The 25,580-nt window shown below is 38.8% G+C and overlaps 1 protein-coding gene across 2 annotated transcripts in view; it reads left to right on the top strand.

Moving 5' to 3' along the window:
• LOC123506853 (protein argonaute-2-like) overlaps nucleotides 1-25,580 on the top strand; it is a 136,580-nt gene that overhangs the window by 95,354 nt on the left and 15,646 nt on the right. For both annotated transcript variants that reach the window (XM_045259208.1, XM_045259209.1), the window contains exons 12-14: nucleotides 661-845; nucleotides 10,451-10,651; nucleotides 14,840-14,957. In XM_045259208.1, coding sequence (XP_045115143.1) covers nucleotides 661-845; nucleotides 10,451-10,651; nucleotides 14,840-14,957 — 504 coding nt within the window. The remainder of the gene's footprint in view (nucleotides 1-660; nucleotides 846-10,450; nucleotides 10,652-14,839; nucleotides 14,958-25,580) is intronic.

Here is a 25,580-nt window from a genome sequence, read left to right as displayed (position 1 = left end):
GGAGGATCAACTGGCTGCAGTGGCCAGCCAGTGGGGCACGTGGAGGGGCCAGGAAGATAAAGACCCTTTGTTTACAGCCACGTGGACGGACGTTCAACTAATAGACATTTTTTCAAGTATGAAGTCGAACTTATGCGTTCGACTATTTAGTTTTGAGTCTGCTGTACTTATTTGATAAACATTTTAAGGAATTCAGGCTTGCCAACCACTAACCTACAATTGCATTCAGGGTTTCATGTTTCATATTTGGAGAAAATCTTGACACAACTTTTGTCTTTTACTATACTTCTAAGACTCCCACAATTGTTATTACTGTATCTAGTAAATGACATCATTTCAAGATGAATGACAAATAATAAAAAGTTAACTAGATTTTGCTAAGTAAATTAGATTTTTTAACATGTTATCCTTTCTTAGTTGTATACATTACAGAACCAGTTGATTTGAAACTCAGACTTTTACTCTAAAACTATCAATTTCCCAAATTCAGATCTTTTATTTTAAATTACCAAGTACTTCAATAAGCTATATGGTAATCTAGATAGCATATAGAAGATGAAAAGTGTTTTTCATTTTTTCAACTGTTTCAATGAAGGTAGCTGTAGATACAACCTAAAAAAAGGTCTCTTTAAGCTTACATTTAAAAAATTTTATTTACAGGTATTCAGCAAACCTATCATGATCATGGGTGCTGATGTCAACCATCCTCCAGCACATGATAAAGCAACACCTTCCCTGGCAGCAGTTGTAGCTTCCATTGACTGCTATGCATCAGCCTATGCTGTGGAAGTTCGTCACCAGAAACACCGAACTGAAATGATTCAGGAACTAAAAGGAATGACAATGTGAGTTTTGAGAATAATTGGGAAAAAAAATTGTCTCTTCATATAGTAATTGAATTAAGGGAAAATGATTGGTGATGAATCCATAATGGAATTGTTCAGCCGCCTTGGAATTTGATATGCTCTCTCTCTCTCTCTCTCTCTCTCTCTCTCTCTCTCTCTCTCTCTCTCTCTCTCTCTCTCTCTCTCTCTCTCTCTCTCTCTCTCTCTCTCTCTCTCTCTCTCTCTTATATGGCCTTCTGCCTCAGATATCCACCACTTCTACTTTCTACTTATATCCTAGTGTTTCTTTTCATCTTGCTATTTTCCCACCTTAATCATTATACTCTTGAGTATATTGAATTTTCCTGTTTACATTTGATCCCAATCAGTTGTCATCCTAGATTTTTAAGTCTTTAACCCCTTCGCGCCGGATGTTAAAAAAGCCCGCCTGTATGATATACGGGTGGTAGTGCCGCACGCCCAAGCGCGGGAAACAAGTGCAAGCTTGTCATATTTGTCGTCTTTGTGTATTATGCTGCTATTTTTTAGTCACTATATCGCCTTCGAAGAGGAAAGTGGACGCTTCTCTCTTTGGAGAAAAAGAGAGAGAGAGAGAGAGAGTGTGACATTTGCTAATATTTTAGACACAAGCGGGACGATATAGCTTATCTTCGAGAGGAAGAGGGGAGGGAGGGAAGGAGAGGAAACGAAGGGAGGAGAGAGAGATTAGAAAATTTGTTGTTTTTGTATTTGTGTGTGTGTGTGTGTGTGTGTGTGTGTTTCATGAATGTTACAAGGCAGGACGCATGTAACATCTTTCGAGAGGGAGAGGGGGAGGGAGGGAATGGAGAGAGAGAGAGAGAGATGGAACAGTCTATGCCATTGGGTAATTTTAGACACAAGGTGGGACGCATGTAGCTTATCTTTAGTGATTGGTGGAGACAAGGATGGTGGGAGGAGCACTAGGATTTCAAGGACAGCATACAGCGTGTGTAGTTGGTATCCAGCACACTATACAGGACAACTGAACTGAAGAAAGCTCAGAAAAGAAATATGACGCCTACGTAGGCGTCATCGTATTTGCTACTGGGGCTTCATGATGCCTACATAGGCATCGCCGTATTGAAGGGGTTAATTTATTTCCATATACAGTAGTACCTTGGGTTACAAAATTGATTTTATAGTGTAGCTCATATTCTGAAACACTTATATCTCAAAACAAATTGCCCCATTTGAAATAATGGAAACCTAATTAATCCATTACTTACCCAAAAATATCTATATAAAAATCAATTAACTTGGTATTTTATGCCAAAATTAAAGAAATTTTCTAGCAAATAACAATAATAGATATACAGTGGTTAATTGCTATATCACTAAACAAAAAATAAAATAAAAAATAAATAGATAAAAAAAAAAGCAGTTACACCATGGAAAACAAAGCTTGGGTGGTATAAAGACATTTGTGAATATGTATTTACCTAGTTGTATGTTACAGGAGTTGAGTGGGGCTCATAGTGACCTGTCTCCATATCTAATTTTATTGAACTTTTCCTTAAATATATGCACACTTTCTGCTGTTACATGCAATCACTGACTTTTCATGATCTAGAATGTCCTCTTGCCCATCTATATCCATCTTCAGTAAGTGATACCAGGTCTTCTCTGTCTATCTTTTCCATACGGTTCACCATCTTATACATTGTTATTAGATCTCTCTTCCATCTATCTTTCAAGTTGGTAGTTCCATTTCCTCCAGTCTGTCTTCATAGGGAAGGTCTTTTATTTCTAGCATCATCTGTGCAGTTATCCTTTTGGATTCTTTCTAATTTCCTGATATCCTTTTCCATGTATGGGTACCACACCACTGCTGCATATTCAAATCTGGGTCTTACCATCATGGTTATGATGTCTTTCATCATACTCTTGCTCATATAGTTAAATTCCACCCTGATATTTTTTCATTTCTTGTATGTTGAAGTAAATAACACATTTATGTGTCTTTCTGGGATCAGGGTCTTGCATAACCAAAGGTCTTTCTCTTCCTTCCTCCTCATTAAAATCTCTTCTCCCATTTTTATTCTCATGTAGGTTTTCTATAACCTTCACATAGCATTTCTTGGCATTAAATTCTTATTTCCACTTGTGGCTTCATTCCCAGATCTTGTCAGTATTTCTCTGCAATTCCATACAGTTCTAGTTGCTCCTTATTCTCAATAGTTTTGCATTGTCTAGAATTTTTTTTTTTTTTTTTTTTTTTTTTTTTTTGTGTGTGTGTGTGTGTGTGTGTGTGTGTGTGTGTGTGTGTGTGTGTGTGTGTGTTTCACTGTTTGATCTGCTGCAGTCTCTGACGAGACAGCCAGACATTACCCAACGGAACGAGCTCAGAGCTCATTATTTCCGATCTTCGGATAGGCCTGAGACCAGGCACACACCACACACCGGGACAACAAGGTCACAACTCCTCAATTTACATCCCGTACCTACTCTGCTAGGTGAACAGGGGCTACACGGGAAAGGAGACACACCCAAATATCTCCACCCGGCCGGGAATCGAACCCCAGTCCTCTGGCTTGTGAAGCCAGCGCTCTAACCACTGAGCTACTGGGTGTGTGTGTGTGTGTGTGTGTTTATGTGTGTGTCTTTTTACGTAGTTCTATTTACCTAGTTGTATTGTACAGTGTTCGAGTGAGGCTCATGGTGTTCTGTCTCCATGTCTCCATTTATCTAATTTTTCCTTAAAGTTATGCACATTTTGTGCTGTAACAACTTCATTATTCAGTGCATTCCACTTCACGATTCTGTGTTGAAAACTGTGTTTTCCAATATCCTTCATACTGCCTCATCCTGATCTTCTTTACATGTCCTCTTGTCTTTCCATCTTCTTCTGTCACCAGCACCAAGTCTTCATTGTTACTATGATACTCCTCATTTCCTTATGACTGATCCTAATTGTTAGGCTTAAAACCTGTGCCACTCCCATCTCCATACTGTACCTCTTCCATGTATCCTCTTGAGCCATTATCAGTTCTCCTTTACACCTTCTGTCTCTCCTCCAAAACATTATACCCCTGCTCTTTTAAATTTATTTTGATGTCTTCACTTAACTTTGTTTCTGTTATACATATCTAGTCTGGTCCTTTTTCCGTTATATAATCTCACTTCCACCCTTCCTGATATAAACCCATCTATGTGTGTATGCTTTACTCTTAATGCTTTCCTTCCCTTTCCTGAATGTACCATTTTCTCAGCCTGATGTCTAGCACTCTCCAGTAGAATTTCTTCTCATTCTCTGTCCTTTTTAGCTTTACTTCTCAGTTCTCTCTCTTTTTCCCTTTCTCCTTGGTTCATATTTCTCCTTATCCAAAAGTTTTTAACGTTTTGTCTTTCCAGTCAGCTTTCCAGTCCTTGGTAGTATCTTTTCTACCTGTACTTGCAATCTCATTTTAACTTTTAGTGATCTTTTAGATCCCTCATTTTATTTACCAAGTCTGTATTTTCTTCTATTTCTTTTTCTAGACTTCTTCATCTTGGATCACTGAAATAGTTTGCTTGACCACCTCTTTCTCCTCATCCCTCACAAATTTCACTGGGTTCCTTTTCTCTTGTAGCCTATATATAACCATATATTTCTTTTTATCTACCATATCTGTCACTAGCTCTCATTTTCTTTGATCACTTGTATAACAGTTACTGTGTCCTTTGTTTTTTCTCTTATTGTTGCTTAACTACTTCTGCAAAATTAATTTTTCTTGTACTTTTTTCCAGACCTCCAATTCTTCCAGTTTCGTTTCACTTACCCACTTTTTCTGCCTCCACAGTAGTGTCAAACATTTCCTCTAGCATTTTTAGCCCCATTTCATAGTCTTCACATTTGCCTTTAAGGGCACTGTTTTCCCATTTTATTTCATCCGGAGTTTTCTTCATGTCATTATTCATTTTAACAGCATTCTCTCAGGTCTATTTTCAGTAATCAGCTGATCTTGCTTCTCAAATATTATGGCAATCATCTCCCTCACACACATGATTTCTGTTTCCACTGTTATCATCCTTTGTATATTGGCTTTTCTTCCTTAAAGCTGGGAAATTCCCTTTTGTTACTCAAACCTCCCAGCTGTCTTAAATCCAAAGGTGTTTCAATTGTCTCCCTAGTTCTTGGTCTTCTGTATTCTCATTCCCTTCCATACTTTTTTGGCCTCAACACAAATATAATTCAGTATAACTTAGGAGACATGATCACTAGCCTAGCTCCTCTCCCCCCCCTGCACTACATCACCAGGTCTGCAGGGCTTCATAGTCAGCAGTATATCCTAGACCACAGCTGTTGTTTACACGTCCACCTCGAACAGTTTTGCTGCATGTAATTCACTGTTTGATCTGTTTGATCACTGTTTGATCTGCTGCAGTCTCTGACGAGACAGCCAGACGTTACCCTACGGAACGAGCTCAGAGCTCATTATTTCCGATCTTGGGATAGGTCTGAGACCAGGCACACACCACACACCGGGACAACAAGGTCACAACTCCTCGATTTACATCCCGTACCTACTCACTGCTAGGTGAACAGGGGCTACACGTGAAAGGAGACACACCCAAATATCTCCACCCGGCCGGGTGTGTATGTGTATTTGCATGCACGAGTGTCTGTGTGTGTATATTTACCTAGTTGTATATTTGTGTTTGAGTTAGGCTCATAGTGACCTCTCTCCATATCTACTTTCTTCCAACTTTTCCTTAACCCTTTAACCCGAAAACTGCTGTACGCCTTCTGGGTGACTTGGCGGCAAACTTCTGTACGCCTTCTGGAAGCGCTCTTTTTAAACAGGCACCATAAAGTTCCCGTGATTTGTATTTCTTTGAAATTATTTTTTTGTGTTCTAATAACCTTTCTTTTAGTAATATATATCCTTCTAATAAGAATTTGGTTATTTATATCATATTTACAAAGGAAAACAATGAAACCATGTTTTTATTTTATTTAGTCAACATTGCATTCCTCTCATAGATATTAGAGTTTGAGTCTCATGTATGGTAAGAGAAAGCTATAATTTAGTAGTATAGAAGTTGTTTTTGTATAATAGAAAAGAGATCAAGCGAATAAGATTATGGAAGCAAGATCATCTTCACTAGACATTTGTAACACTGTCAGACGTGTCGGCCCGGCCCGCACCGCGCGTCATGAGTCATGACTCATCGTCGCTCCTCTCTCTCTTTCTCTCTCACACACACACACACACACACACATAGAGAGAGAGATATATTATGATATGTATGTTATTGTAGCTTACACGGAACTAATATTTCGTTACTTTATTTATTGTGAACCAAGCAAAAGAGTATTTTTGTTTCACTTATTTATTTTGAACAAAGTGAGAGAGAGAGAGAGAGAGAGAGAGAGAGAGAGAGAGAAAAAATTGTAAAATAATAGGAGGCTAGAGCAATAATTCGCATTACCATTACCAGTGCATATGCATTTTTATTTGACCAATTTATCCATTCCATATGTATGTTGTTTACTCCATATACTTTGATGCCATTTACTTTATTTCCGATTCAAAATATTAGTGTCAGAATAATGGAAAGAATATTACTTATACGGAAATTGCTATTATAGAAATAAAATACTTTTGTTTTATCATTTATTTCTTTTGAAGTAAGCAAGAGAGAGAGAGAGAGACAACATTGAATCTTTGTATTAGTTCAACTTCAAGTGTTGACAACACTGTCCCGTCGACGAACAGTGGCAACAAGCGGTCTGTGTGTATCCTCCTGCCGCCTCCCACTACCTCCCCCCTCCCATCCTGCTTTCCACAATGCCTCCAGATACTGCCAGAAATCCATTTTTGTGGCGAAAAATACTTAGAAATATGGTAGCTACAGTAAATTTTGAGTTACAGAATTGTGAAATGAAATATCTGTGACACATCTTTATAAAGTATATATCTTTCATTGAAAGTCAATCGTTCGCTGATTTAGCCGCACCAGGAGACACCCTCTGAATGTGAGTGCCGCAGTTTACGGGTTAAGTACGGGGGGGTTGATTTACTTTCCATCTGTTACAATGGAAAAATCACACCTGTCAAAAGTGCTAAAAATATTTTTTCCTTATAAAAACATATTTCTTCATGTTATTCTGAGTACAATGATGTAGTTTTAACATATTATGACTTCTGAGAGCAAAGTTATTGCATATCAAAAAATTCATGGCAGAACCCGCCGCTGAGAAATATCCCTCAAGCTCCCTCCGATAACACTGTGCGTGAACGCTCGCGCGCTCTCTCTCTCTCTCTCTCTCTCTCTCTCTCTCTCTCTCTCTCTCTCTCTCTCTCTCTCTCTCTCTCTCTCTCTCTCTCTCTCTCTCTCTCTCTCTCTCTCTCTCTCTCTCTCTCCCCTTTTGGGCATTTGAATTGATGTAAAAGTAGGGACTTTTGCACTTTCATATCAAGAAAATGCGAACTTAGATATGTGAAATAATGTGTAAAGCGAAAAGAAAAAGAAACCACATATTACAAATATTGTGGATTTCTATAATAATTGGAATCTGGCAACTCTTATTAGCAATGGGATTGACGTGACTTGGCTGACATGCAGTCTTGTAGAGGCAACCATGGGTGACACACACCAGTGCATTGCTCGAGGGGAATAGGCTCCGTGAGGAGATTTATGAACGTCGTTGTGAGGGTTGATCTCTGTCTCCCAGATCACAATCAGAATCACTACTGGAGTCTTCACTTTCTTCTGTCTCAATAAAACAGATTACTGTCTTCATTTTCATCACTCCTCAATGTCATTACCAAGTAACACGGACAAAACATCACTCAGAGTACCGTTTCCTCCCTCCGGGTTACGAGGGTTGCCAGATGTCGCCTCAAAATGGGAAAAAATTACCTATTGTGAGGGAACATATGTCTCAAGGCTCAAGCAGGCGAGCGAGGAGAGATGCCAGATACCTCCACTTACCCCAGGACCAATAGTGAGGGGGAGAGATTCAAACATTTAGCGCAGAAAAATCATGACTACCGGAACGATCCCCGCCTTTCTGCACGTGATGCTACAATCGTTCTGAAATGATCATCATACTTTAAGGGTTAAGAGGGATGTCCGGTTTAGAGACCGAAAAAATATGAAAAATAATGTTTTTGTGGAAAAAAAAATGTGATAGGTATACACATTAGCTATTATTTCACGAAGTTTTATGGCAAAACGCACACTGGTTTCTGTTTAAATGCCATGTAAAGGTCCGATACTCAATCATGTGCATTTATTTATTTACATCAGCAGAATCAGTTTTTATTTTAATTTTATTTTTTATTTATTTATTTATTTATTTATTTATTTATTTATTCTTTTTTACTCATAAACTACAAAAAAATAAAATAAGCCATAAATCTCAACTTTTTTTGGTGGACGTGATACGGCAACACTGAAAGCAAGTGTGTGCATGTGTGTATAGGTGACTGGCATCAGTAGGGGAAAAGCTATCAGAGTGTTTGATGCTGCGTCTCTCGCTACCCGCCCTTCACTCTGCTAAGTAGAATGTAATTTAGTTATTGCATCCTGCTTTCCACCTACTGCCAACCATGGGATGGGTGTCTAAGAGGAATAAGCAGAGGAGGGATGCCTGGAATATGAGTATTGAAGCGCAAAGAATAAAAAGAGCATGTTGAACCTGACACCTCAAATGCTCCAGTACACATCCTCGCATCACCCACCACCACCACCCTCACCACCGCCACACCACAGCCTACCACATCTCATGCAGAACAAAGAAAAGGAAATGAAGAAGAAAAGGCCTCATTACTCACAATTAGAGAAGCTCTTATGCAAAATATTGAGAGAGGAAATGAATATGTGGATAGTGATGACGAACTTGTTGTGCTGATGAAAAGGAGGCTGCATACCCGGATCCTGCCTTTGACTACAGTTTTGAGTCTGATGTATACAAGAACACCAAAACTATGTACTCCACAACATGCAACTTCAAGAACACATCACAACCAGAAAAAGTGAGAGCTTGACGTCAGAAGAAAAGCCTCTTTAGGACCAACATATCATTGACAGGATATGTCAATGATATGCTTAGAAATACATCTGATTGTATTATGAGATTATATATGATAAAAAAGAACATATATTAAACCTGAATAAACTTCCTAGTGATCGATCGATCGATCGATAAACTTTATCGGCCCGCATCTCAAAACATAAGTTATTCCCCTTCTAAAATCTATTTTGAAGCCAATTTTAGCTTGATTTCAATTAAACAAACTAAAAAAGGGAAGAATACTTCTTTCAATTCACGTCACTATTTTTTCATATATGTGACCTGTAATTTTGTATAAATAATTTTTGGCAAAAAAAGGGAAAAAAAATGAAAAAATCAAAACAAAAACAAAAGACGAAATAAAAAATCTAACGGCGAAGAGACATTTTGTATTATAACGTGTCTTTGCCACAGGAAAATGAAGGTTATGGAGCAAATAATAATGCCAGTATAACACTCCTAAGTTTTGGTTGCAATTATAATTACATGGCGGGGTTGGGGACTAGAATGGGGATGAATGTCTAATATTGATGTACGTGTTCCCATTACTTCACAATATAGAAATCAGAGTGTTTCATGCATATTTACTGGAGGTATGACAACACCATCTAAACTGGACGCTCCCCTTAAATGTATTAACATTTTCTGCTGTAACAATCTCTTCACTCAAGCTGTTCCGTATATCCTGTCCTACATGAAATTTAACTTTTTAATTCCTCAAACGTTAACTTTTCAATGTTCCTCAAACATTAACCTTTCATGTGTGTGTGTGTGTGTATGTGCATGGACACTGAGAGCATGATTTATCATGCAGTGATGAGCACCATGTGGGTTAACCACGGCATTCCTCGTAACCCAAGCAAATACTCATATACCGAGGCAAATTTTCCTAGTGTATTTTGCCCATAACCCAAAATGGCTTGTAAAGTGAAATACTCATATCTCAAGGTACCAATTTATTCCTTTTTTATGTTCATTCTGTACATCCTTTCAATTACTATTTTACTCATTGTCTTTCAACCATCATTCCTTTTTTTTTTTCTCTTTTCTCTCTCTCTCTCTCTCTCTCTCTCTCTCTCTCTCTCTCTCTCTCTCTCTCTCTCTCTCTCTCTCTCTCTCTCTCTCTCTCTCTCTCTCTCTCTCTCTCTCTCTCTCTCTCTCTCAAATACCATAGTATATAATGAATTGGATCTTCAAAAACTTCAAACTTTTTAGGTATCGTTACATCCTTCTTCAATCTCATCTTATGCTACATGTCATTTAGGCTTTTTGTTCTTTTTCATTCCTTTTTGTGTATCTGGATCATTTTGTACGAAAACATTTTCAGGAATAACTATTTTCTTGGTGCACCTACTGCCACACTAGTTCTTAACCTTACCATTCATAAAGCCAGCTTATGTTGTCTTACTCCTTGGAATAAAATGTTTTATCAGCTGATGTATCAGCTGGTGTACTCAATATACTCAAATCAACAAATGATATGTAACTCACTCTGTCACTTTACTGTATGAGTAATTTTTGGTCTGTATATTTCCTTTTCAAGGTTTTAATGATTTTCTTGAATGTTATTCATATCTTTCAGAAATTTACTCAAGGCATTTTATCGAAAAACAAGGAGGAAACCAGAGAGGATTGTGATGTTCCGAGATGGAGTGAGTGAGTCTCAGTTCCTGGAAGTCTTATCTTTTGAGCTGAAAGCCATGAGGAATGCTTGTACAGAGCTGGAAAAAGATTATAAACCATCCATGACATTCATTGTAGTCCAAAAAAGACATCATACAAGGTACGTTCTTCTCCCTGCCACCCCCCATCTCCCCCCCCCCTCTCTCTCTCTCTCTCTCTCTCTCTCTCTCTCTCTCTCTCTCTCTCTCTCTCTCTCTCTCTCTCTCTCTCTCTCTCTCTCTCTCTCTCTCTCTCTCTCTCTCTCTCTCTCTCTCTCTCTCTCTCTCTCTCTCACCAAATAAGGAACTATAGAATTATGTATGTTTTTAGACTGAATCAGTAAAACATCATCTAAGATTTCTATTTTAATTTTTTCATTCAAATTGTTGTAATTATAATACTGTTTCCTTCTCATTAAAGTATCATAGTGTATATAGCCCCTCTCCTGTGGCAGCTTAAGGCTAAGGTTAGTTAGAGTGCTGCTTCAGAAGAAAAAAAAAAGGTGTAGGATATCAAGCAGGATAGAGGCTAGGAAAACATGAGTGTGGCCAGAAAGACAGAGGCAAAACAGTTCCTCGTCAGGCACCCACTCCATCATACCAGTAATGCATTCCATCCAGTAAGATACTCTTTGAACAAAATTGAATTTATGTTAATATGCAATGACTTATTTATATACTCCTGGTGTCTTCAACAACATATTATCAATTTATTGCAAAGAACTGCATGAAACTATGAAAATTCAAGGGGAGAAACCCACTACAGAATCATTAAAAGCATTCCAAGCTCATTTGAGTCTTGTCCACTCAGCTATCAGCTGTGTAACTTCTTTTTCTATTATTACTTTAATAAAAGGATAATTTAAGGTCAAACTTTTGTATTTTGTTCATATGAAAATTTTGCAACCATGTGAGGGATGACCCCAGATTTTTCTTTTCCTTCAAGACCTTTAAATCATAATCTTAATTCATTATATGGTTACATTTAGTAGTGGTTTCATCAAATGATTAACTTTTTGTAGCCCTGATTTCTTCATTTTATATGACATTAAGGAATGTAGGAGAGAATATTTAAGTACAATACAGTAAAAAAAAAAAAAAAAAAAAAACCACTGCCTTCCTCTACCATACCTGGATCAACAACTTCTAAGTGACAGAATGACAGTGCTCTCTCTCCCTTATGTATTGCTTCTTATCTCACACACACACACACACACACACACACACACACACACACACACACACACACACACACACACACACACACACACACACACACACACACACACACACACACACACACACACACACACACACACACACACACACACACACACACACACACACACACACACACACACACACACACACACACACACACACACGGATGAAGTCTCAGGCAGAATACTGAAAGAATGTAGGAAGAACTAGCAAGTCCTATATACAACATCATAAAATGCTCAATAGAAAATGGAACAGTGCCAGTAGAATGGAAAAGAGCTGAGGTGGTTCCCATATATAAGAGTGGAAGGAAAGAAGAACCTTTAAATTACAGACTGGTATCACTAACTAGTGTAATATGCAAGATGTGTGAAAGAATAATAAAGAAACAATGGATCGAGTTCCTTGAAGACAACAAATTAATATCAAATAGCCAATTTGGTTTTTGGTGTAACTAATTTATTGAGTTTCTACTCTAGAATAGTTGATAGAGTACAAGAGAGAGAGGGATGGGTTGACTGTATCTACTTGGATTTAAAAAAGGCATTTGACAAAGTGCCACACGCAAGATTACTGTGGAAGTTAGAGGAGAAGGGTGGCTTAAAAGGAAGCACATTGAGATGGATAGAAAATTATTTGAGGGGGAGAGAAATAAGGACGGTAGTTAAAGATATGAAGTCCAAGTGGAGAGCAATAGAAAGCGGAGTGCCACAGGGGTCAGTATTGGCACCAATACTTTTCCTCATTTATAGTAACCCCTTCCTTACCGCAAGACTGTTTTGTGGTATGTGCGTACCACGCACAAAAGCGACCTCGTGGTACCGCAAGATGCCGCCGTGGTACATGCGTACCACACCAATACATTTCCGTGTATAACCGTGGCCTGAGAGCGGATTTTGCCTTTTTCATGCTCCACGTGGTTCACTATAAACAAACAAACACTGGAGGCGTTATTTTTAGCCACCCCAGCGTAACAAAACCATCCCCCAAACTAGCCAATCAATATCGGAGTTAATTTTTCATGCATAAACTATAAAGCCAATCACTATTCTTTGACATATATTATTCCCACAGTCCCCTCAAGAACAGTTCTCTAGTATCGGCAGTGGTGAAACTGATCTATTGCCTCTAGTTAGAGATAATGGCGTCTGCTTCGTGTAGCAGTGATGAGGATTATCATAATTATGAGACAGATAGTGAGGATATACTGGAAGACTCTCCAGATGAATATGATTCAGACTATGATCCTGAAAAAGAAATAGGAGAGAGTGATAGTGACAGCAGTGTTGAAACCCTCTCGGCAAGTGAGGGGGAGCAGCCTAGTTATGACTGCCTCAGGGCCACCCTCACAAGGTGCAGAGTGTGTGGTGCTGAATTTATGATTAGTGTACAATTTATGATTATATTTACGTTTTCTTTTATTAATAAAATGACAAAAATATGTTTAGAAAAAAGTACATAACACTGAGTTAGAAAGAAATATAATGTGTAGATCTGGCCGTGAGGCACGTGCACACGGGCAGGGGGCTGCGGTATAGGAGGGGAACGCTTTGTTTATATCGGGGAGTGGCTGCGGTAAGGAAGGGGTTAACGACATGCCAGAAGGAGTGAACAGCTACATAAATTTGTTTGCGGATGACACGAAACTGTGCAGAGTTATAAAGCAAAAGGAGGATTGTGAAATACTGCAAGAAGACCTAAATAAGATCTCGGAATGGAGTAAGAAGTGGGAAATGGAATTCAATGTGAACAAAAGCCATGTCATGGAAATGGGAAAGAGTGAAAGACGACCTGTGGGAATCTATAAGATGGGAGATGGTGTAGAACTGGAGAAAGTCAAAAAGGAAAAGGACTTAGGAGTGACGATGGAAGAAAACAATCAACCAGTAAGCCATATTGATAGAATTTTTAGAGAAATATATAATTTGCTGAGGAATATTGGAGTAGCATTTCATTCACTACATGGACAAAGAAATGATGAAGAAATTGATAAATACTATAATAAGACCTAGATTGGAATATGCAGGAGTAGTGTGGACCCCTCATAAAAAGAAACACATAAGAAAATTGGAGAGGCTACAAAAAATGGCTACAAGAATGGTCCCAGAACTTGAAGAGATGACATATGAGGAGAGACTAAAGGCTATGGATCTACCAACCTTGGAACAAAGAAGGGAGAGAGGAGACCTGATACAAGTCTATAAATATATCAACGGAATGGACCAAGTGGATAATGAGAAACTGATCTTGAGAGAAGAATATGACATCCAAAGTACAAGATCGCATAGTAAAAAGCTGAGAAATTGAGGATGTCTGAGAGATATTAAAAAATATAGTTTCCCGCAGAGATGTATTGAGACGTGGAACAGTTTAGATGAAGAAGTAGTGTCTGCACTAAGTCACTAAGCACCAATATTTAGTTGGAAACTCTACCAACTTGCAATTTCAGTTGCAGATTGACACATGTGAATCTGCTTTTAGTACGACTTTCTCAGAATGTTTTTGACCTTTGACTTTGCGACTTCTAAAGTCACAACTTGGTTCCGCAATGGCCAGCTCTGATAGTTTCAAATTCAGATGCTCCACATCATGCACACTTGTTTTTTCCCAACTTAACTCATGATTAATCTGAAAATTCTCCCACCCAATATGTCTCAGTTTCCAAAGACAGTATGTTTTGATTTTCATTAATCCTACAGCATCCATCAAAGTAATTAATCCCTTTCTTTCCATATTTACAACAGTATTACAGCAGTTTTATCATAAGTTTGTAACACATATGAATGAACTAGTAAGACAGAATTTGGGAGGCATTCCAATAAAATTGAGAAACACAGAGTAAGCATTTGTAAGAGATGAACGACATGTAAGGTTTTGTTCACACATTGCTGGAATTATGTATCAGGGGAAAGTGGAAAATATCCTGCTGTGAACATCTAATTGGTGGAGTAGGTATCAGAGACAATACTAGACATAGGCGTAGAAAACCATTTCCTTTCTTGCTCCCAGGAATGTTTTCTTGGACTTGTTCTTTGTGAAGCATGTGGTGTAATAGTTATAGGTAAGCAAAATTGTTTATTTGTGATCAGGTTGTTCTGCAATGAACGTGAAGGAGTAGGGAGAGCTGGCAATGTTCCTCCAGGCACAACAGTGGACCATACCATCACTCATCCAACTCAGAAAGACTTCTACCTCTGTTCCCACCAGGTAAGTCTTATGCATTATAGTTGCAGTATAAAACTCAGTTTATAGTTGTGGACTCTTTTTTTCTATTATGAACCATAAATTAGAATTTTAGATGCTTAGAAACTCTCAGTACTTACATGCAAGAGTATCAGCATACATGGTCACATATTAGGAATTGTCAATCAGACATTCAAATCAAGAGTTTCATTGCCATGATGGACATAATGAGAAAATACCAAGTTAATGATTTCCAAATCAAATGAAGATGAAAAATATGCATTCCTTCATTGCAGTACCTTGACTTATAAGTTTAATTAATTCTGTAACAGAGTTTGTAACTTGATTTGCTTGTCTCAAATAAATTTTCTCCATAGAAATTAATTGTAATGCCTTGAATCCATTCCAGATCCTTAAAAAAACACTTTTTAGAGTTTTATATAAAAAGATAGTAATGGATAAGTAGTAGTGTATAAAAAAAAAACTGTGCAATATAACAAAAGAGAATGTAAAGAAGTAAATAGGTTTTATGTACTGTATTTACCCTAGAGATTAGACAACTTGGGGTAACAGGGTATGCTGGCACAAGTGGAGGTTGTAGGAGGTAGGCTTAAGACCAAAGAATTTCAGCTATATGGAATGCATAAAAGATACAAAATGTTAGCATAACAGCATGAGAAATGTTTCCACAGTTAAAAGAAAAAAAAAAATAAAGGAAGCAGAATGCCTATGACATGAGATACTTCATAGATAGTGTTGAGAATGGTATACATGGAGCTAGCTCACTACTTTGATTTTGATTCACAATGCAAAGCAAAAATTCAACAAATTGGCATCCCACATCTCAAATTTCTCACAAATAGAGGCACTTATAAGTCAGAGTTCCACTTTATATATATGAGGCGCCCCGTGCCATATTGTCGTAACCCCGGAAAATTGAGATTCTGAGTTAACAGTTGCTCGGTGTAGGGGAAGGGTGTAAAAGTAATATGCTAAGGTCGGCCAAGCCAAACTCGACCATTTGGGCACCTAAAACAAGGTGCAAAGTCGCACAAAAACATGACAGGGAAAGTCGAGACCAACATGTTACATCCCAAGCGGTGTTGTCATATCTCCACGCTCACAGCTGCTGGCAGCCAGCCAATCAGCAGCGTGTAAGCGCGTGACGTCACAGGCTCCTCAGCCAATGAGGCATGTTCTCTCTCTCTCTCTCTCTCTCTCTCTCTCTCTCTCTCTCTCTCTCTCTCTCTCTCTCTCTCTCTCTCTCTCTCTCTCTCTCTCTCTCTCTCTCTCTCTCTCTCTCTCTCTCTCGCCTTTAACTCGCCATGGCAAGACCTATGCTACTTTTCCAGAAGTTATGGCTTCTACCAGCGCCCCTTCAACTTCCCCAGCCTTGGATTGTATTTTAGGTAAAGACAATGCATAAATACATACTTTTACCTTTAGTCAACCTTTTTGAACAATAATAGAAAATGAAACATACTTGGAAGGATAATGAAAGTTGAGCTAATAATACACTATTTATTTTTCGCTTGAAAAAAATTCATATAAAATCAAGTTTTGCAGCTATCATCATGAAATCTTCACACACTCTTAATTTTAACATGTGTTCTTAAACTACCACTTTAGAAACCATTTCACCTAAAAAAAAAATTTACCGCTACGAAAATAGGCTAAAAATAAAAAAATCAATGGACATGAACCCGAAATTTTCGGATTTACTATTGAAAACAACCATAACTAAACAGAACTACCCGAGATCTTTCATTTGATGTATGATATTTATATATTCTGACCGATTTCATGCACGTTTTCAGTGTTTAACTTTGAGCACGTTTTACTCGAAAGAAGGGTTGACGGGGTTATGACAAATAGGATATATATATATATATATATATATATATATATATATATATATATATATATATATATATATATATATATACATATATACAGTAACGTCCGGGTTACGTTGGTCTCGAGTTACGTCAAACTGAGTTACGTCAGTCCACTATAAGGCAATTTAAGATTAAAAACTTGAAAATTTATAAGTCGAAAAGGGATTTATTGTTATTGTTGGGAGGCGTCACTAGTGGTTACCGCCACACCGGCCACCTCACGCTTGAATACAATAACACCCTGCCTCAGTTCCACCACACCGTCGCCCCTGGCAAGAGTGTTATCCTACTTCTGCATTTACTGACTCAAGTTCTTAGTATCTTGCTCAATGGCACCAAAGAGAAAACTCCTTAGTGACAGCAGTGATGCTAAGAAAAGCACGTTACCATGACAACGGGGAGGTTGACAACCTTGAGAAGAAAAATGTGAAGAAGGTGGAAAAGGTACAGAGGCTGGCAACAAGGATGGTACCAGGACTCAGGGAGTTAGACTATGAGGAAAGGCAGAGGGAACTGGGGCTGACCACATTAGAAGAGAGAAGAACAAGGGGAGACATGATAACTATGTATAAATTGGTGAACAAGATTGACATATTGGACAGAGAGTTGATAAAAGTGACCACAAGTAATCATCTCCGAGGACATGGAAAAAAAACTAATAAAAGATATCTGTCTAAATGACGAGAGAAAGTACAGTTTCCCGCATCGTAGTATTGACAAGTGGAATAAACTGAGCAGTGATGTCGTTGACGCAGTGTGTGTCAATCAGATGAAAGAGAAATATGACAGGAGTGGCCAAGGAGGCAGGACACAGAGAGCTTAGTTCGGCCCCTATAATACACAAATAGGTAAATACACACACACACACACACACACACACACACACACACACACACACACACACACACACACACACACACACACACACAAGACACGAGACCTGTAAACACGGTGAAGACTTGATAGTCCACCAGCTCCACCTGCTCAGTGAGAGGTTTTCAAGAAGCACCAGCAGCAAGAGACGCAATGGCAAGCCTTCACCATAACACTCCACACTGCCTAATCTTCGTCTATTAAAGGCTCAGACGTGTGAATGGAAAGAGGAGGAGGAAGAAGGAGGAGTAACAATGGAGAACACCTAGCAGTGAGTAGGTACGGGATGTAAATCGAGGAGTTGTGACCTTGTTGTGTGGTGTGTGTGCCTGGTCTCAGGCCTATCCCAAGATTGGAAATAATGAGCTCTGAGCTCGTTCCGTGAGTAACGTCTGGCTGTCTGTCAGAGACTGCAGCAGATCAAACAGTGAATTACACACACACACACACACACACACACACACACACACACACACACACACACACACACACATGACACACACACACACACACACACACACACACACACACACACACACTTACATATGAGCGAAATGTAATGTATTCCAACATAAATGGAGTGATATCGGGGATTTTAGAACTCAACGATTACTTGAGGACAAGAACCCAGATATTGTGGGTCTTACTGAAACAAAACTGAGAGAGGAGAAGACCTGATGAAGGTTGGAGAAGGAAATATAACGTTTGGAAAAGAAATAGAGTAGGTAAGATGGGAGGAGGAGTGATGTTGCTGGTTAAAAAAGATATAAAGGTGGATCAAGTGAAAAAAGGTATGGGAAAGGCAGAAGTGCTAAAGATCAGAGCAGAAACTAATGAAGGAAAAAGAGGCACTACATAGTGGTGTACGTACCACCTAAGACAAATGCATGGTCAGTACAGGAATATGAAGAAATGATAAGTGATACAGGAACATGTCTGGAAGAAATGTTGGGTGGCTGTGAACGAACTATAATGATGGGAGATTTTAATTGTAAAGAGGTGTGTTGGGAGGACTGGTCAATGGAAGGATCAGAGACAACATGGGAAATACACTATTGACACTGGCAATGGAAAATGTGTTAACTCAGTGGGTCAAAGAAGATACTAGGTTTGGAGGAGAGGGAGCATCGTCAAGACTGGACTTGGTCTTTAGTACAGAGCCAATGGTCATTGAGGAGATGAGGGTGGAGTGCCCTTTAGCAAAGAGTGATCATGCAGTTTTGGAGTTCAAGGTGATAGACGAAGAGAAATCTAGAAGAAATGAAGAATATAAAGTGGGAAGATGGAATTATGCCAAGACAGATTTTGGAAACCTAAAGAAATTCTTTCAAGAGACAAATTGGATGAAATTCAAGAGTGCTAAGGAGCAAATGAAAAGTGGAAGGAATTTATAAAATATACAAAGAAGGTGAGAAAAATTTGTACCAATAAGACAACATAGAGAAGTTGGAAAGCAGGACTGGTTTAACGATAGATGTGAAAAGGCTAGAACAAGAAAAGAGGATGCATGGAAGAGGTGGAGAAGGAAAAGACGGATTAAGCAGTGGGAAAGTTACAAAAGAGCAAGAAATGAATATGTGTTGATTAGAAGAGAAGAAAGAAAGAAACAAGAAAAGGATATAATTGATAAATGTAAAGACCAACCAAGGCTTTTTACAGACATGTGAACAACAACATCAAAAATAGAGAAAGTATTGAAAGTTTAGAAGTAAATGGAGTATACAGTGAAGATCCCAGGAAATGGCAGAGGCTATGAATGGATGCTTTCGGAAGGTATTCACAAAGGAGACTGCTTTTGACAAACCACTGGTAATGGAACAGAAAGGGATTATGAAGGAGTTTCAAGTAACTGTGGAGGAGATCAAGAACATGATGGGGAGTTTAGAAGTGAGAAAAGCTGTGGGACCTGATGGGGTATCAGGATGGATTTTAAGAGAATGCAGGAGCAATTGGCAGAAAAAGTTTGTGAAGTAATTGATGCCTCATTAAGGGAAGGTGTAGTGCCCCAAGACTGGAAAAGAGCTAACATTGTCCCAATCTATAAATCAGGTAACAAAGAGACCCATTGAACTATAGACCAGTGTCACTTACAAGTGTGGTAGCTAAGATGTGTGAGAGGGTGGTGAAGACTAGATGGACAGACTTCTTGGAGAAAAATGACATACTTTGTGAGTGTCAATTTGGTTTTAGAAAGGGCGTTCATGCACGACAAACCTGATATGTTACTATTCGAGGGTGATAGATGTAATACAGGAAAGAGATGGTTGGGCTGATGGAATATATCTGGATTTAAAAAAGGCCTTTGATAAGGTACCACACCAGAGACTGATCTGGAAACTTGAAATGGTAGGAGGAGTGCATGGCAGTTTACTAAAATGGATGGAAGACTTTTGGTAGGAAGAGAAATGAGAACAATAATTAAGGACAGACCATCAGAATGGGGATTGGTGGAGAGTGGAGTTCCACAGGGATCAGTGTTGGCACCAGTAATGTTCGCAGTCTACATAAATGACATGGTGGATGGGGTGTCCAGTTATGTGAGCCTATTTGCAGACGATGCAAAATTGTTAAGAAAAGTGAGATGTGACAAAGATTGCGAACTACTCCAGGAAGACTTGGACAGAATATGGAAATGGAGCTGTACATGGCAAATGGAGTTCAACACGACAAAATGCAAGAAAATAGAGTTTGGCAAGAGTGAAAGAAGAATCAGGAGTATGTACAAGATAGGAAATGAAGACATAAAACCAGTCATGAAGAAAAAGACCTTGGGGTGACAATTACCAATGACCTATCGCCAGAGAGACATATAAACAAAATAATTGGAGAAGTATTGAACTTATTGAGGAACATAAGAGTGGCGTTCGTATATCTAGATGAAGAAATGATGAAGAAAATAATTACTGCAATGATAAGACCGAGGCTTGAATATGCAACAATACAGTGGGCTCGAACTTAAAGAAACACATAAGGAAACTAGAGAAAGTACAGAGGGCTGCAACAAAATGGTGCCTGACTTAAGAGATTTGACTTATGAAGACAGACTGAAAAGAATGCAACTTCCAACCCTGGAAAACAGAAGAGAAAGGGAGACCTGATAGCAATATACAGAGTGATGATTGGCATGGAAAAATGGATAGGGAAGATCTGTGTATGTGGAATGGAAGAATGTCGAGAGGGCATGGGAAAAACTAAAATGGCCACTTATAGGAGAGATGTGAAAAATATAGCTTCCCTCATAGAAGGGTGGAAGCATGGAATAGTTTAGACGTGGAAGTGGTCAACGCAAGGAATATTCATGATTTTAAGAAAAAGCTGGACATTAATAGATATGGAGACGGGACAACACGAGCATAGCTCTTTTCCGTATGTTACAATTAGGTAAATACAATTAGGTAAATACACACACACACACACACACACACACACACACACACACACACACACACACACACACACACACACACACACACACACTCAGTGGTTCAGGCTGGAAGAGATATGATTGATTGTGGAGATATTTGTGTGTGATGTTGTTCACCTAGCAGTGAGATAGGATGTAAATAAGAGGAGTTGTGACCTTGTTGTGTGTGTGTGTGTGTGGTCTCAGATATAAGATGGAAATAATGAGCTCTGAGCTGAGTAGTGGCTGTCTGGCTGTCTGAGAGACTGCAGCAGATCAAACAGTGAACACACACACACACACACACACACACACACACACACACACACACACACACACACACACACACACACACACACACACACACACACACACACACATGGAGAGCGGACGTGCCTCCTGCTCAGAGCGGCATCTAACTAACACTCCACACGCTAAGCAATGTGCTTGAGTGAGAATAGTTATTGCTATTGAGGCGACCAGAGCGAGTGAACGAGTGTACAGAGTGAACGTAGCCTGGTGGCGTGTACATGGGAGTGATCGGAGGTGTGAAGAACACTCCAAACGACAGAGCGGGAACCACACAAAGGCCAGCCATAGCAGCCGCCAACGCATCCCACCACACACATAGCTACCAGGCCTGGCCCCAGTGACCACACACCCACATGCTCCCAGGAAGAGTAAAAAAAATGGATAGACCGGTAAGAAATAAATTACCAAATTCAAAATATGTTGATGAGGCCCAGGAGCAAAGCCGAAAGTGGCCAGTCAAAGCATGAGTCCATCTTCAACAGGGCAACATTGCAAGGTAGATTGGTAATGTTGGAGAAGAGATTTGAGGAGTTGGTGAAGGAATTAAAAGTTCAGAGGAGTGAGGAGGAGCAGGATAGAGAATTCACAAGGCTTTGAAGGAAAGAGTTAAGAGACTGGAGGAAAATGAAAACGATTGGTGGATGAGAATGCACACTTGAGAGTGGAGGTTGAAAAATACAAGAGACGGTTGGAGGAGAAAATGGAGAGAGTAGTAAAGGAGAAAGATGACTTTAAGGAAATGATTAGTGAGCAGAATGAAAGGTTTGAAAGGAATGGGAACTGAAGAAAACACAATGGACTGAGTCGAGGGAAGCAGAGATGGTTGGATTACAAGAAATAATTAAAGATCAGTTGAAGGAAGACAAAAAGAAAGGTCCAAGGAACTGGTTAATGTAATGAAGAATAAGGAAACATTGATAAGGGAAATAGCAGAAAAGAAGAAGAGTGTGTTAATATTTGGGATGAAAGAACAAAATATAACATATAAGCCTAAGAGAATTAAGGAAGAATTAAAACGGTAAGAGATCTGTTCAAAAATCTAAATGATGATGAAAAAAAAGACCTACAAGAAGAAGTGGAAGAGATCCATAGACTGGGTCCGTATAAGGAGGGAGTGAGCAGACCGATTAAAGTAGTACTGAAGTCACAACAATCTGGAGGATATCCTATATAGAACATCAAAGTTAAGAGAGATAGAAGGTTGTAAAGAGGTGTTTGTGAGAAAGAATAGAAATGAGGAAGAGAGAAGATATAAGGAATTGGTGGAAGAGGCGAGAAGGAAAAATGATGAGCGGTCTGAGGAGGAAAGAGAAAAGTTTTTTTGGAGAGTTATAGGAGAGAGAGTCAGAAAGTGGTATGTGGAAAGAAGGAATACGGAGGAACCCTAGAGGGAGCAGTGGGTGGACCGTAATGTATACTAATATAGATGGGATACTGTCAAGTAGATTGGAATTGCAAGACTATATGATAGTGGAGAAGCCTGATATAGTGTGTTTGACTGAGACAAAATTGCATGAAAAACAAAGATAAATTTGGATAATAAATATAATATATGGAGAAAGGATAGAGAGAGTAAAGGTGGAGGAGGAGTTATGATTATGACGAAGAAATAGATAAATGTGGATAAGGTTTGGTATGGGAAGAACAACGCAGAAGTGATAAGCATAAGGATAAAAAGTGATGGAAAAGAATTAATAATCATGGTGACCTATGTACCTCCTAAAACAAATTCTTGGACATTAAGGGAATACGACTATGATCAAGGATACTTTACAGAGTTTGGAAAGTGGAAAACTACTTGAAATGGAGGGAGATGAGAACGGTAATAAGAGATGCAAAGTCGGAGTGGTTGGTGGTGGAGAGTGGAGTTCCACAAGGCTCAGTGTTGGCACCAATACTTTTCCTTGTATATATTAATGACATGCCAGAGGGAGTAAACAGTTATATTAATTTGTTTGCGGATGATGCGAAGTTGTGTAGGTGTGTGAAGAGTGAAGAAGATTGTGAAATTTTACAGGCAGACCTGGATAAGATTTGGGAGTGGAGCAAGAGGTGGCAAATGGAATTTAATCTGAGCAAAAGTCATGTGATGGAGATGGGAAGAGTGGAAGATGGCCAAGAGGGTCATATAAGATGGGTGAAGAAGTAGTGTTGAAAAAGGTGGAAAAGGAAAAGGATTTGGGAGTGATAATACAAGACCATGGGCAGTTTGAGGCTCATATTGATAAGATGTTTGGAGAAACGTATAATTTGATAAAAATATTGGATTAGCCTTCCATTATATGGATAAAGATATGATGAAGAAATTAATTAGTACGGTAATTAGACCAAGATTGGAATATGCTGGAGTGGTTTGGTCCCCTTATAAAAGAAGCATATAAGGAAGTTGGAGAGATTGCAGAGAATGGCAACAAAAATGGTTCCGGAATTGGCAGAAATGACCTATGAGGAGAGATTAAAAGAAATGAATTTGCTTACCTTGGAACAAAGAAGAGAAAGAGGAGATTTAATACAGGTTTATAAACTGTTGAACGGACTGGATGAAGTGGATAATGAGCAAATGATGTTGAGAGAGGAAAACTTAAATAGAACTACAAGATCGCATAGTAAAAGATAGCCAAGGAATATGCTTGAAGGATGTGAAGAAATATAGTTTCCCACAAAGATGTGTGGAGGTGTGGAATGGTTTGAGTGAGGAGGTGGTGTCAGCGAGGAGTGTGCATAGTTTTAAAGGAAAGTTGGATGTGTGTAGATATGGAGACGGGGCCACACGAGTATGATACCCAGGCCCTGTAAAATTACAACTAGGTGAATACACACACACACACACACACACACACACACACACACACACACACACACACACACACACACACACACACACACACACACACACCTGGACATTAAAAAGGCTTTTGATAAAGTCCTGCACGGAAGACTTCTTTGGAAACTAGAGTGCATAGGAGGACTGCATGGAACCTTGCTCGAATGGACAAGAAGTTACTTGAAGGATAGGGAAATGAGAATTGTGATCAGAGATACATACTCATCTTGGAGTAAAGTAACTAGCAGAGTGCCACAACGGTCAGTGTTAGCCCCCATTATATTTCAAGTTTATATAAACGACATTCACATTGGGATAAACAGTTATATAAATTTATTCACTGATGATACAAAGTTGCTAAGAGTTATCAAACCAGAGAGGATTATCTGCTGTTGCAGGAAGATTTAAACAAGATCTATGAATGGAGCAAGAAGTGGAAATTGGAGTTAAATGCCAAGAAATGCCACATAATGGAACTAGGAAAGAGTAAGAGAAGACCAGTATGGAACTATTTGATGGGAGAGGACCAAATAATGAAGACTAAAGAGGAAAAAGATCTTGGAGTGATCATATAAGAAAATCAGCCCTGATAAATGCATAAGCAAGATATTTGGACTATCATTTAAGATGTTGACTAATGTAAGAGTGGCATTTCATTACTTGGATAAAGATATGATGAAAAAAATCATAAAAGCATGATACGCCCAAGGCTGGAAGAGAATGCTGGGACCTAATAATAATGTATAAGATAGTAAATAATATTGAAAAGATAGACAAAGAAGACCTGGTGCAGTAAATGATATTGAAAAGATAGACAAAGAAGATCTGGTGCTGTTGACAGAAGAAAATGGAAGGACAAGAGGACATGAAAAGATCAAGATGAGGCAGTGTGTGAAGGATATTGGGAAATACAGTTTTCCACACAGAATGGTGGAAAAATGGAATGCATTGGATAATGGAATTGTCACAGCACAGTGTGCATAACTTTAAAGAAAAACTAGACAAATGGAGATACGGAGACAGGACACTATGAGCCCTGCTCGAAACCTGTACAATACAACTAGGTAAATACACACACATACTCAATTGTAGCAGAAACTTTGGGCACAAGACATAAACAACTATGACCTTTAAATACAGTAGACATTTAAAGACATTTAAATGATACATGACATACCTTATTGCCAAGTAATTTTCCTTTAAGCTTGATGACATTCTTCAAACATGCTGGTATGCTTCTTGCCAGTTTTTCCTATTCAATTGGGAATAATATTATCCCAAATATCTTGTATTTCTATATTTAGCTTTGCTACAGTCGAAGTGTTACGACCTTGAAG

The sequence above is a fragment of the Portunus trituberculatus genome, chromosome 21 (assembly GCF_017591435.1).
Source record: "Portunus trituberculatus isolate SZX2019 chromosome 21, ASM1759143v1, whole genome shotgun sequence".
Lineage (NCBI taxonomy): Eukaryota > Metazoa > Arthropoda > Malacostraca > Decapoda > Portunidae > Portunus > Portunus trituberculatus.
The sequence above is the reverse complement of the archived record's forward strand: the minus strand, read 5'-3'. Positions and strand labels throughout refer to the sequence as shown.